Below are 14,808 nucleotides of genomic sequence, written 5' to 3'. Positions count from 1 at the left end.
TGAAAACTGCCTTATGACTAATCCTATTGGCTTGGATGCACGTATGCAACATAACACAAAGCCACAATTCATGTTCATTGCACCTAACAGAACAATCATTTCATTTGGGTCACCACAGTTTTTCTCTCTGCTTTGAAATAGACCAAGAACACAAACAACTATCTGCAAACTATGAAATTCTGGGAGCATTCACCCACCAATCATGCTCCACACACCTCAAGATTTAGAGATATCCTCTAAGACCTGCCCTTACGACACAGCCAAAAGAGAATGACAACACAGCAGTGACTGACTGTCATCTCCTTCTGTCCTAAGAAAATCCACTGACACTAACACGTGGTTTCTGAAAGGAAAGGAAAGGAACCTCTCCCATAGTGTGCAACCCACAGACTGTCTTTCTTTAAAAGAATTTTGTCTCGGAACTAAGTTACCTTCCTGAGATACTGAGGTACCAAACGTCAGAGTTCTTTCAATAAGGATCTTATTTAAAAATCCATTATAGTACAAGGATCAACTACACTAGAGAGTAAAAAGGGAGGGAAGAACATCAGCTTTACCACTTTAATAGAGCCATGACTAACTCCAGTTTAATGTTAAAATCACATACTGCTAAATCAAATGCAGTAATCATTTTGCAGAAAACCAGATAGCTAAAAATTCAGTCTAGTAAAAACTTCTTCAATGGTTACAATAAAAACTGATGTTTAATAACACCATTGCCTTTAGAATCTTACGATAAGTTTTCAACTCTCTTGACAGGGTAAACACCTTTCTCTGAGAAAGTATTTTGTGGTATAACTCTCACTGACAGGCAGGTAAGGCAAAGAATGTTGGATTTTCTTTCAAACGTCCAGAACACATCACAAGAACAAAAGAAATATGGACACTAAATAGTCAGCTTCACTTCTCAATTCGATGCTTTAATGTATAGTACATTACTATATTCAGAGGACTGATCTTATTCTTAACCTCATGTCAAGACATCTACCCTTAGACAGAAAATTTTAGTAGCTTCGGACTCTACACTTACTATCTTGGTACATATAAAGTTGTTTCTTTTAATTCAGAAAAATGCTTTAGTCAGTGGCTTCCCACTCATTTTAAGGTAGTCAAGTTTTTAGGTTCCATGCAAGCCTTTAAAAATCGAACTAGATAATCCAATGAATTGCCACCATACCAATTTCATTCATACCTCACTTTAAAAAGAAATTCATAGATAACATAACCAAAACAATCATACAGTGTTTTGTCAAGATGATGACAAAGCTTAAATTACTATTTCTGAAAGCCTAAAATTCCATGTAACTTTTAACACCAGGTTTTACTGTATACCTGAAGACTCAAGTAAGACTTAATACATTTCCTTTCTCAACATTCTCTCATTACTCCAAACACAGCGAGTTCAAACCTAAAACATGTAGAACCTAACTCTACCAGAGTTACAAAATGAACCAAAACTTTGAGAGCTGGTACCTACAGGTATCCCCACAATATGAAGCATCACTTCGAGTTTACCCCATAACACAAGGTGTCTTTGAAAACCAATACCAATTGAATGACAATCATCAAAAAACAATCTGGATGAAGAAGGAATTAATTCCCCAAACTTCATGAGTGCTACTAATCAAATCTAAAGCATATTGCATGAATTCCTTCTTCCATAAAAGTAAGGTTTTAACCAATGGGAATAAAACTAAACACTGTAATACCTTTGACCAGTTGATTCTCTTCATTGCAACTTCCAGCTTATACTTTTTCTTTTCCTTCATCCCATGTGGTAATGCTGGTATCACCATAAAGGGTGCAAAAGGAACACCTCCAAGAGGTGGTGGCATTGGAGGTCCACCAAAAGGTGGTGGTGGAGGTGGTACTGCTCCACCAGGCAGCGGAGGAGGAGGAGGTGGCCCTGCTGCACCGGGCAGCGGAGGAGGAGGAGGTGGCCCTGCTGCACCAGGCAGCGGAGGAGGAGGAGGTGGCCCTGCTGCACCAGGCAGCGGAGGAGGAGGAGGTGGCACTACTCCACCAGGCAGCGGAGGAGGTGGGGGTGGCACTACTCCACCAGGCAGCGGAGGAGGAGGAGGAGGTGGGGGTGGCACTACTCCACCAGGCAGCGGAGGAGGGGGTGGCACTACTCCACCAGGCAGTGGAGGAGGGGGTGGCACTACTCCACCAGGCAGCGGAGGAGGGGGTGGGGGTACTGCTCCACTAAACTGTGAAGGTGGAAGGGGCGGTGCAGGAGGTATTACGCCACCAGACAGTGGAGGTGGTGGAGGAGGAGGTGTTGGTACATCAGATAGCAGAGGTGGTGGTATTACTCCACCAGGTAGAGGAGGCGGTGGAGGTATTGCTCCGCCAGGCGCTGTAAATGGTGGTGCGTTTTCACTTGGAGGTAATGGTACTACTTCTGTCACTTGACGTGTCATGAATGGACCCTGAAATATAAGAGAGAAATTCTTTTAATCAAGGAGAGAAGGAGATTTGATATGATGCCTTGTAGTCAACCGCACCTAAACTAAGTGAGAAATGCAACCATTCTCCTATCTTAATGAGAAGCAATAACAATAGATTATACCACGTACCATAAAACTGCCAAGTAAACTGAATAACCTAGCATTTTTATAAAAACAAATTGTTTCCATTTTAAAGGAAATTTAATAGTAGCAGTAACATTTAAGTGAACAGAACAGCTTTTTATTTCTTACCAATGCAGAAAACATTTATCCCACTTAGGATCTCACGGCAAGCTGGGGCATCAGAGATGGTAATAACCACATTGAATTTCAACAACACTAATCCGCTGGTGGAAAATTTTCCATAGAAATCACTGAAGCAGCTATTGCAGTGCAAGAGGTTATTGGACCACCATTGTTCATAACTATCCTTACATTGTGGGAGGGGGAGAAAGAATCATATTTTCCTTTCAATCTGTCTGCAGATGTTTCTGCAGCGATAAGTAATGTGAGCAATTGCAATATCCATTCTACTAAGTTGTAAAAAGAACAACGAAGAGAAACAGCAGTATGTTAAACCATCAGAGCAGTTTCTCTATTGATAACATGATCCTAGCCTCTTATGAACTCCTAAAAGATTTTTGTCCTTCAAGACTACCTGTTAAAAAGTAGTATCAGGAGCTATGCACAATCTGCCATATGAGTTACATAATACAGGTTGTTCATTTAATCCTATTTGCATAGTACTTCCCTATGCAATTATTTACTGTTTCTAGCTTAAAGGAAATGTGCTTCTTTGGCCCAGGAACTATGATGCAAGTTGAAATGCAACAATTGCTGGATAACTCATTAAACAGACTGTCAAGTTGCAGTGTTACATTGTCTGGTAGGTGTTTGCAACAAACATTAACATTGCCAAGAATGAACAGAAGCAACTATGTGTGAAAACAGAGTAAAAAAAATCAAAGACACCAAAAGTTACAACAATAACTTGTAGTGATATCAAAGGATGCAACGACAACAAAAGAAATTAAACTTGAATGCAATGTGACATGCCTACATTAAGATGCGAAGGCCAGTGCTCTGACAAGGCTATAGCACAGGCAACTTGCCAGCAGACCACCAGCATCCTGAAAGCAGGATGATGGCAACCAGGTTACAGTATATCACATGATGTTCTTCCTCTTATTATCCAAATAGGAAGTGAGATCATAGGCATTAAGATACCCACAGTAAGGAAGAAAGGCAACAAGCAGCCCCTGCCTAGAACGAATTGGAAATAAGCCAGGCTGAGGCAAAGGCAACAAGCCACAGCATCTGTTGGTTAGTAAAGGGTGTAAAAGACCTGTCAAACTCAATCCATTGTCATTAAACAAAAGGAACCCAAAAAATGTTAGGAAGGCTCAACAGACATTTCTTGTCTTCTCTACATCACAAGTGATGCTGGATAGATCACTTGGAGATACAGCTTTTGTGCTTGTGTACAAAATTTATGAGGAAATGAATGCAAGTAAAATCAGGTTTGGCAGAAACTATTATCACCTTCTCCTTCTACAAGGTCTTGTATCCTTCATTGTATTTACCTGTGAGACTGTATAAAACTGGAGTAATACTCCTTTTAGAAATGGTTACAGTCTTCCAGACTTCAAAACCAAATTGATATTGTCAGCTGCATGCACATGCTGAAAGGTATGTATACTGTGCACACACAGCTACCATGATATCCACCTTTGCAACTGAAGTATAAAGCCTTGTAAAACAAGCACTTTTTGCAAAGCATACAGGAATATTCATGTTAAAGCACAGAAATACCTGGATGAAAAAGGATTATGCTAGATTCAAATTTTCACAGCCTAAGGAAAATTCTTCCTCAATAAATAAACGTCTCTAACAGGTGTTGACTATTTGCAAAGTGCTATCTATATTACTTATCCTTAGCAGTTTATGCTGGCTTAAAAACAAACCAATACAACTAGAATATAAATTTGAAAATCCATAGGAACTATGTATACTCCAGTGCAATTTCCTTTCAACCCTTAAAAAAATTAAGTTCAACTCATCTGCAGAACCTACTGTGGTTTCGTGTCATTACCTGGGTTCGGAGCTGTTTGATTTCTGTTTCAAGTTCTTTGATTTTCTCTTCTCTTATCTGAAGCTCTGCTTGTGCCTCTTGCCGAGCTGTGAACTCTTCATCAAACTGTAATGATTAACCAGCACAGAAGTGTTTGTCCATTTATGTGCACACTAGATATTGTATATTCAGGAATCCTTGCAACAATATCCAAACTAGTGCAATAAATGCACTTTTAATGAAAAAAAAAATATTTTTCCTCTATGTGTTCCTCTAGTACCATGTGATTTCTTCCATCACTAAGTCATGAGACAGAACCACTCAGATCCATTTACTTAGTACAGCTCTTAGATGGGTTTTTCGACCCCACAACAGAATATCACTGACTTCTCAAACTGAACTTGCATGTCTCACGCAGCAAGCTTAAATCTGGAGAGATGTGTTCAGCTTCAGCAGTATCATCCATACAGTAACATAAGAAAGGAGATATTGAAATAAGTCAGTGATCCCTTTAGCCCTCATGTCCCCCAATTAAAACAGAATTCCAGTTTACAAGATTATTGTGAAAAATTTCCTGTATGTTTTCATCCTAATACTAGGTTTAAGGGATTATTAATGTCTTTAAAAGCTTCTGTTGCTCATTCTTCCACAGAACAACACATGTTATCACTGGGAAGAACAGGGGCTGAGTGCCACTAACAATGTACATAATGATAAATAACTCTGCCAGGGAACCATCCAACAATTTGCTTTCTATAAAGCTCAGGCATAGCTCCTGTTAAAAACACATCCACATTTAACACTGGTGAGAGAAAAGCTAACAACTTCATGCAACCCTTCATTTGAAATTTGTAATCATCATGTTCAAGAACATGTACCACCTTCTGACCAGCAAAAAATAAAAATTCTGAACACTTAATACACAATGTGGTGTATGAATTTTAGTAATACAACAGTACATCCAGCATTTCATAATCTGAGTCAGGCTGGATAAACTGAGATAAATAAATAATCTAAGTAACAGGAATTGAAGTAGTTTGAGGAAACATGTTTAATCAAGATATTTTCTGGCACAAATTCCAACAGAATCCTTTTGGTTGGAAAAGACCTTAAAGATCATAAATTCCAACAGTGATAAAGCAGAAGGATAATAGTCAACTTCTTTAGAAATACCCCAAAAAAAATTTTATTACATATACTGAGCTGCAGTTTTCTGCCTACAGAAATAATTTTAAATGTCTAACATCTCCTTTATCTAGTGATAAATGAAAACTTCCCATGACCAACAAATTCCTAATAAAAGAGAACTGGACCAGAAGAATAAAACTATTAGTAAAACAGGTTCCAAAATGCATTGCAAGATTCCTAAATGTAAATAATGAAGAAATAAACTACTCTCACAATATCATAATTTAGCACTGGCATTCTAAGGAAACAAAACAGTATGCTAATGTTAGTATCTCTGTGCCTAAAAAGTCAATGCTTTTTCAAACATCAAATGGCATTGCTTCTCAGGAAGTTTCTTCAGGTCCTACGACAAAGCTACATACAGTGAAGAACATTTCCCCCCCCCCCAATGTTTTCTTCTTTTTCTAAAGTATATACCCACACTTCAGGCATTTAGCTCTAAGTACTGCAGAACAAAACAGAAGCAAGTGGAATTTTCCCATCAGTTATCTACTGCTGAAGACACACAGAGCTAATACTAAACACCTGCTTTTGAATTCAGAACAAGCTGAATGTGAATGTGAGCTGCACACACAGAAAAACTCCAAACCCACAGAGCTATTAAATGCGAAATAACATCCTGCCTGTGTGAGACGCTACTTCCCCATTTCCAGTAAGTAAGAAACAAGCCTCCTGTGTTCCTGGCAGGCTTCTGTTCAATACCTTAGAAAGAGTAATGATTAGTACTTACTTTTCTGGAAAATTCTGCTGCTTTCTTTTCACTCTCTTCTACTTTAGTTTTGTCTACACATGAATCTAGAATTTAAATAACATACAACACAAGAGTCAGGTAAAAGGTATCACACCTCTGAGGTCCCTTCCAACCCTAACTACCCGATAGCCCCAGAACACAAATTAACACACAACAAACCAGAAATAATCACTAGGCTGATCTGACCAGGCATTTGCTGAATGATTTTGATGAGCAAAATCTGTAAATCTAGCAAAGCAGTGAGGGTACATGACCCAGAAAGTTGAAGATGAATCATCATAGTTTTTCTCCCTCTGATAGATCTCAGTTTGCATGCCCTTTTCTTTTACATTAATCTATTATAAAAACCTTGTAGATAGTATTAGAGTGAACAATAAAACAATTATAGATACATTAAAAATCAATGCTAATATATTTTTTTTATATTTGTAACAGACCTGAAGTTCACAAATTATGAACAGGTAATTTTTGGTTATTAAGGTTCAAATAATATTCAAATATATGTCAAGACAACTTTGAGGAAGCAAACTTCATCAGTGTAATTTTGTCACATGCTACAGAGCTTGATGTGGTCTCCACAAGCACAGCTATATCTTACATGTAAATTTCCAGAACACTGAAAATATTCCTGTCAGTTTAAGTTTAGACAGAAGCATACAGAGCAAAACATGCACTTCAGTAAAACAAAGTAAAATTGCCTATAGTATACCAACCAATTAGATGAGTAAAATCCACATCCATTCTTCCTCTACATTTAAAATCTGGGTCCATGCCACTGCAGTGCAATACTATCTGTGATACACATTCTTCTATTATCTTGTAATACTGAGGTCTGAGAAAGATAATAAGAACATGAACAATCTTTTATGCAACATGGAGGGGAAGAAAAGGGGCAACTTTAACTCCTAATATATGAATTACACAATTAGCAGTCAAGGGATCAAGTTCAAAGTTTTATTTGTACTCTGGCTAATGAAGCGTCACTGTCAGTTTCTCAGAAGGACAGATGAAGTTCATGACTCCAGAAAATATTGTGCACTTGTCATTTATTCTTTGCTAGACAATAACTAACAAAATAAACATCATCTTTAGTGTTTTCAAGATGCGTTGCAAAAATCACTTAGCACACTGTCAACACAGTGAATTCCATCACCGGTAACAGCAGCGATGTTCAATTAGTTAGAAAATTAGTTAATTATTAACTTAATTGCTTGATGTACGTCTCTACATAACATCAGGAATCTCTAAATTACAGGGATTCTCTGCTCAAGTTTATCAGTTCTTACCAGTACAAGTTACTGCATCTCAATTTCACATACCACTAAGTTCTCAAAGTAGGAAACCCTCAAGCCTAAACTGATGATATTCTAAACTTTCATATTTAAAAAAATAATCCTAGATTATATTTCTTAGGCTGTATTTTATGTCTTAATTTTATCATCTTGCATATCAACTGTTTTTATCATCCCTTTAGAGCAAAACAGATTGGTTCTTAAAATAAGATTTTGTATTGATACCCTGGCACAGATAAGAAGACATTATGAGGTTCACACAAGAGAAGTTTACATTGAAAAGACAAGACACAAGGCCCTGTGGAAGTAGTTTCAATTATTTGTTATACAACTAATTCTCAAGTTCTTTGAAGCCACCAAGCGATCAAACTTTAATAAAACGAATAAGTGCTCACCAAGTTAAAAGAACTAAGGATGAAGGTATGAGAATAAGGTTCAAGTCTGTGAAATAAGCATTATTATATTTCCAAAAGTTCTTTTCAGTATTACCATTGAGTAGTGAGACAAAAAACACAAACTATCCATGTGTGAACTGCGCTTGGTTTACCAGGGTCTTGATCTCTATTCTTTCCCCCACTCACTCCTAAAAATCAAACCTGACATCTGACACTTACCTGACATAGTAATCATTCCTGATGAGAAGGAAATGTTGGAGAATTGACAAGAAGTAGTTTTCAGAAGCAGTATCTTTTACCATATTATACAGCAGATGAAATACTTCATTCACATCAGTGCAAACATTGTTAAGGAAACACATGGACTTAAAACCCAAAAATTTTAAAAAACAAACAAGAAAAAAACCCCTCCACTACACCACAAAGCACCCACCTACCCCAAATCCACCTGCCTAGATGTTCTTCATGTTGTTCAACTAAAGCTTTTCAGCACTCTGAAGTACTGTTCCTATTGGTAAATAGCCTTTTTCCACTACGATCACCCACAAAAACTCTGGCTCTGTTTAACAATAAAGACATTACTACTCTGAAGGAAACCCACACTACAGACTTTTCATCATAGCATCCTGTAAAGGTATTTCATACAAAGCTTTCCTTTTCATTCTGAAGTGAGCCAGGTTATTGGCAAATACGCACCAGTCAATCATCTTCATTTCTTAATGAATAATTTCTTGTAACTACCAGTTCTGTAATGAAACAGTTGTGATTTTATATTCCTCTCATTGATTCCATCTAAGTTCCTCTGCTTCCTAAGTACCAGCTACTACTCTAAGAACTTCAAACAAATATTCTGAACTTAGGTAACTTGAAAATTCCTGCATCTTCACAACTAGACAAGGCATGCATGCTAAGTGCTTCAGAATCTACTAGAAATCTTGTTCCAACTTAAGTTATCAGCACTCAGTTTTCTTCAAAGTTATAATCTTCCATGGATATAATTTTATACCCTCTTATACTACAAGAGCCACACCTCATCTTAGTAAATGCTGAAAGAAATGATGAAAAAATTCAGTTCCCAATGACTCATATTTGACATCTATAATTTTCTAAGTCAGCCTTTAAATAATAAACCAACCAAACAAACAAGAAAACAAGCTGAAAGAATCTATCTGCTTGAGAAAGTCCCAGCTAAGATACACAACCATCACAAACTTCACGTTGAGCATTCTACCTTACATTTAATTAAGTTATTAAATTTTGCAAGAAGTTATAACACCATTTCTATAAAGGATATTCCATTTCAGTTTTGATATCATTGAGACGGTGTGACAGTTCAATTAAGTCTTCTTCTTTGTTCTCATCAAACACTTTCAGCTGAATATCAAGCTCTTCATTTTCCTTATCTTTCAGGCCCTGTTTTTCAAGCCATAGTATATCTTAATTTTCCCTTATTAAAAGCAAGAATTCCCCCCTTTCAGAGATTATATAATGAAAAAATATAAGAAATTAACCTTTGGAACAGGAGTAAGCTCTAACTCAGTGCCTGGAGTTTTTTATGCTAAGTACCCAGCTAAGAAAAATTAAGGCAAAAGATCAATGAATATAGCAGGTAAGGGCTGAAGAACCAACATGAATCCTTGTAACTGAGTTGAGTTCCCTCAATGGGAAATAGTCAGCACTTTATGCTCATTAAAGTCAAAGTTTCTTTAAAAAAATAGCACATGGATATTTCAAAATTGTATTGAAAGTGAATTTAAGAAGCCTAAAGAAACATAATAAAGATATGCTTACAAATTCTATTAATCTAAGTCACAGCATAATAACCATCTAGAGTACACTGAGAAATACTAAAGAGAAAAAGTAAATAACTAAAACAAAATTTAGTACTTGGAGCAGGAAAAAAATGTTTTTTCTTGTAAGAAATACAAGCAATTTTTTAATACACTGAAGAATCAAGTTTAGCTTCCTACTAGGCAAATCACAAAAAAAGGAAACTAGTTCAGAAGTCAATTGTGTGTATGAGTTTTAAATGAATTGGAATTGTTGTAACTGGATATGCAAAAACCAAATGGCTACCATGCAAGTCCCCCCCCAGAAAACTGAAACCAATTCCAAGGTTTGAAAATCAGGGAAGGCTGCTGGGAATCTGGACAAATTAAAAGAGGGAAATAGGGATCCTCCTCTTGATTGTTTTTGTCTTCAAGAAACTTCTCTTTTATAAATTTCTAAAAAATTTACCCCTATGCGCAGACATGAGCATGAAGTCTTCTTAAGACACTTTACCATCATGAAAGTTGCTCTTCAACCCAAATCAAACAAAAAACTGAAACAGACAACCCTCCTCTACAGTGCACACTCATTCCCTGCAGAAAGAATAATCTGAATTTGAGGTGTACATTGTAATTAACACCTTACAAATAAGTAACATGGCACTATTTTAGTTGTTGTTATAGCTTACATGAAATATTCATTAGCCTTACTAAAGACAGAATTTCAACACAATAGCTGTTCATTTCTAGAAAAGATTGCTATCCTTAAATATTAATTGCTTTTCAAATCCTATCTGTACATCAGTACACTACAGTTTTCTGTCATGATTTATTACAATTCAGTTTATTTGCCATTTAACAATTCTTGAAGTTTTCAAGCATTTACTGATTGCATAAACTAACTTTCAGTAGATTAAAAAAGCCTGAGATTTCTTCAGGTTTTCAGACATTCTACAGTGGACAGTGTATCACACTAATTACAAAAATTAATGTATGCACATCAGTAACAGCTTGAAAGCTGAATATGCTAAAAACCTGAATGTTTTTACTCCTGACAAATGCTGATGATTCAAAATGTTATATCTTAAGAGTAGCATAAATTCAGTTTCAGACAAATATAAGCAAATACCATTTAAATTCTCTTTTTGTGAGAAACTAGAGTAGTTTCATTATACATATTAATGTAAGCATCAGAATGATTTCTTGTTTAAAAGCTATAAATCTAACTGTAAATTGCAAATATTTATATACAACTACGCATAAAGGCATGCTTCTGTGCAGCTGCACAAAGTCATGCAGGCTCAAAGAAGGAATACATTTGATTTTTCCTGTACAAGTCCAAATGCATTTTCAGAAGGTGGATTAAAGAAAAATATATCTCACAGAAATAACAGGAAAGGCATATTCAAATAAGCTAATCCAAGACTGATTCCACAGCCCATGCACATGTTCACTGCGTGCACTTCGAGCTCAGTGCACGAAATTTGACCAGCCTTATTTAATTGCTATTATATTGGCTTGTTTCAAATCTGATTCTGGTTTACATAGCTAATGAAAGCCCATATTTGCAACTCTTAAGAACGAACGCAGATCTGGATTGATAGTCCCTTCCAAGTTTGACCTTCCCCATCCCCAATGTTTCACTTCAGCTGCTCTCAGTAAAACTATTTGGTTTTCGTTAATGTTCACAAGCAGGTGACTGATCAATCCCTACACACAAATTACTTACAGGCAGTATTTTCTTCAGGCCACAACGTAAAAACTCATTTCTCAAGTGTATCCTGAAATCAAGTTCCTCTGGAGATGTAACAAGGGCATTGATTAGCTGCATACATGCTACCTGTTATGAGAAATACAAACAAATTTTATGTATAGAATGAGAATAAACACTGTCTCTTACTATGTCACTTCAATTATAAAACCAAATGTCAAGAGATGGATATTATTTATTACACAGAACAAACAACAAGATTTTGGTTAATTCAAGAAACATCAAATACTGTTCTGTTTTCATATTGTGTGTGCCTCTGCCATGTTAAAATTGTATCACTTAAAGGTTCATACTTTATTTCAGACAGTCATCCCCACACTACAATTCCATACTGCAATTCCTTCTTTCTCCTCAGTATTCGTCAATTTGAAAGTAAACTGGTTTCCTTAGTAATTGAAAATGCAAAAAACACCCAAACACCCCTCTCCCCCCAAAAATCCAACCCAAACAACAAAATCACCTGAAAAACACCCATGTAAAAATTAATTCATTTTGCCAGGTGTCTTTTCTGCTCCTGTACAGCACTTTTGCAAAATGCCTGAAGTCTCAGGATACTGGCTATTGCTTTAATTGAGCAGCTGTGCATTTTAATTGATTTACTTTAAACCAGGTAGACAATAGCATAATGCCAAAAGTGCTGATCCACATTAAAAGACTACAATGGGACTCCAGGGAAATACCAAGTTGGTTAAAAAGATGTTAACTGCAAAGAGTAAGGGAAAAAAAAATAAAAATCAATAGCTGCAGAGAAAAAAAAAAAGTCAGATAAAAGTACCCTTCCTATTTTAATTACATTCACTATTTAGTTTTAATAGAAGACCATATGAAGTCTTAAATTTCTATTAAAACACTCTTTCAAAGGCACTCCCTTTATATAGCTGCATCTTCAGATAATGTAGTATCATCATGCTCGCTTGAATGATTCTTGTTATTTTACTACTATGACATGACTTAACAAGCCAAAGTACATGTCCAATCTGAAATTAATAGAGAGAAGAGGTACCATCTGCTATGATTGCTTTTGCCAGAAGAGACTCTGGCTCAACGGTTTGTGCTAATACATTACAAATAAAGAACAATTTTGTCAGAAACAAGTTAATGACTCTTGCAATTGTACCTTTACTGCTGCATAAGTGGGTGTGGGGGGACACTATATGGTTGGCTTTGTTTTAAATCAACAAGGTCAGAGTAGGAGACAACTTCAAAATTATGGTTTTTGTGGTATCATTATAAAGGATAAAATGTCATTTATAGGAACTTACTGAACATCATTAACTTATCAGCTTTGAAACAAGAACTTATGGCAAATACAGCATTAAGAGAGCAAGAGCAAGAGATCTAAAAATCGGAAGAGGTATATTCTGCGTGGAGGTATACCTGCCCTGCCTGCACACTCCTTGCCCAGAATTTTCAGCCTTGGAAATTTCTACAAATACTAAATTATTAGAAGGAAGTAAGTCAGAGTCATCTTTAGTAAGATATTCAGTCATTTGATCACTGTGTCATAGGGTCAGGGTTTCACAAAAAGGTAAAAATGATCGGAAAGGTGTTAGGATTTATCCTACATTGTCAGTATCAAGGAGAATGAAAGCAAGTTACAAAAATCCTTCACAGCCCAATAAAACTTTTGCCTGCAGTTTCTAGAAAATTTCAGTACAAAACACCCCTTCAAAATACTTGACTGTTTCAAAAATATCTATGCTTATGTATTTCTTCATCCAGTAATACTACAGAAAAGGTGAACAATACTCAAAATTTGTTCCTTCCACAGGAACCTCAAACAGTAAGATACTTCAAGCGTGTGCTCAGTTAAGGCATTCCAGTTGTTTCAAGAGCACAATATAAATCTGTTCTGATTTTTTACACACATTACATCAATGGAAACAGTTCAAAGCCATAGCACAGGTTTTGTTTACTCTGAGCTACTCATGAAGGCGGGGAAAGTGGTATAAGCAATGACACTTTAGGAGTACTTTTTCCTCCTTCTCCCTAAACCCAGAAGATATAGAAGAAGCTCCTTAAACTCCAACTTCCTCAAGGCTCCAGTAACAACTAAAATGTTTCAGAGGACAGACTGAGAGCTGGATCTTTATTGCTCCATTAAACCAGTCAAGAAGATCAAGCAGCAACAGAGATGATAAAATGCTTTCATGGACTTATTATATGAGCATTACATCTGGCATCCAAAAAAAGGCATATTTCTAGTCTTTTCTAAAGTCGAAACTTTCAAATCCTATTTTTGGGATAAGGAAGTGAGTTTCTTGGTTTTGCACTGTTAACAATTAGAAACTCTAGTATCAGCAGGCCACTCCTATTTAATTTCTCTTTTTTTTTACTGAACACTGAAGTAATAGCACTAGAAGACATGGCTAGTAAATAATATAAGGATCATAAAATAATACACAGTCTTCTAGTATTTTAGATTATTTCTGAGGTTTTAATAAGCATATTCAAAAAGTAAACCCACCTGCAGTTGCAAGAATTCATGGTTTTCCAGTCCTTCCACAATCTGAGCAAAACGTTCCCTGTTGTGCCTTTCAGCAGCAGTTGTTATAGCACCTAAAAGCTTGTCCAGACTAAGAGAAAGATAAACTGTCAAAAATCATACCACAGACAACTTGCTCATTTTAAAAATACTCAGCCGACGATTTACACAATTCAAGACATTAAGATTAATGAAGAATTTTTAAAAAGAGTTAATAAATCTCTAAATTTTTGTGACATTCAGCTAAGAAACAACCAGTGAGAAAAGAAGAAAAACCCTACCTTCGCAAAATTGTGTACTGGCAAATTAGCTGACATGTTTGTCATCTAGAATTCTAATGAAGTGACCTCCCAGAAATAAAAATGCTTTTATTTATTGGATACAAGACAGAGGTGGCAATTTTTAACCTTCAATAAACTAAGACACTTAAGTCCAAGCACACACTTGGCAACTGAATGTCTTTGGTTTTAAAAGCTCATGTGCGTGTGCTATGTAATTCCATAACTTGAATTATTCAAAACTTCAGCTCTAAATGTTTTCAAATCTCTTACTTTTAAGGTAGAGGTGGTACTTAAAGAAAGTCCATATGTACTTCTATATTCTTTCCATTAAATGCTCAACTTATGAAAAATCTTA

The 14,808-nt window shown here is 36.2% G+C and overlaps 1 protein-coding gene across 1 annotated transcript in view; it reads right to left on the bottom strand.

Moving 5' to 3' along the window:
* DIAPH2 (diaphanous related formin 2) overlaps nt 1–14,808 on the bottom strand; it is a 226,576-nt gene that overhangs the window by 177,723 nt on the left and 34,045 nt on the right. Inside the window, exons 9-16 of the mRNA XM_084268950.1 lie at nt 14,155–14,263; nt 11,646–11,756; nt 9,442–9,560; nt 8,367–8,483; nt 7,174–7,292; nt 6,440–6,504; nt 4,543–4,647; nt 1,710–2,432 (exon numbers count right to left, since the gene is read on the bottom strand). Of these exons, the coding sequence (XP_084125076.1) occupies nt 1,710–2,432; nt 4,543–4,647; nt 6,440–6,504; nt 7,174–7,292; nt 8,367–8,483; nt 9,442–9,560; nt 11,646–11,756; nt 14,155–14,263 (1,468 nt within the window). The remainder of the gene's footprint in view (nt 1–1,709; nt 2,433–4,542; nt 4,648–6,439; nt 6,505–7,173; nt 7,293–8,366; nt 8,484–9,441; nt 9,561–11,645; nt 11,757–14,154; nt 14,264–14,808) is intronic.

The sequence above is a fragment of the Gallinula chloropus genome (assembly GCF_964237585.1).
Source record: "Gallinula chloropus genome assembly, chromosome: 11".
Classification (NCBI taxonomy): Eukaryota; Metazoa; Chordata; class Aves; order Gruiformes; family Rallidae; genus Gallinula; species Gallinula chloropus.
Note: the sequence above shows the minus strand (reverse complement) of the source record. Positions and strands in the feature narration are given on the sequence as shown.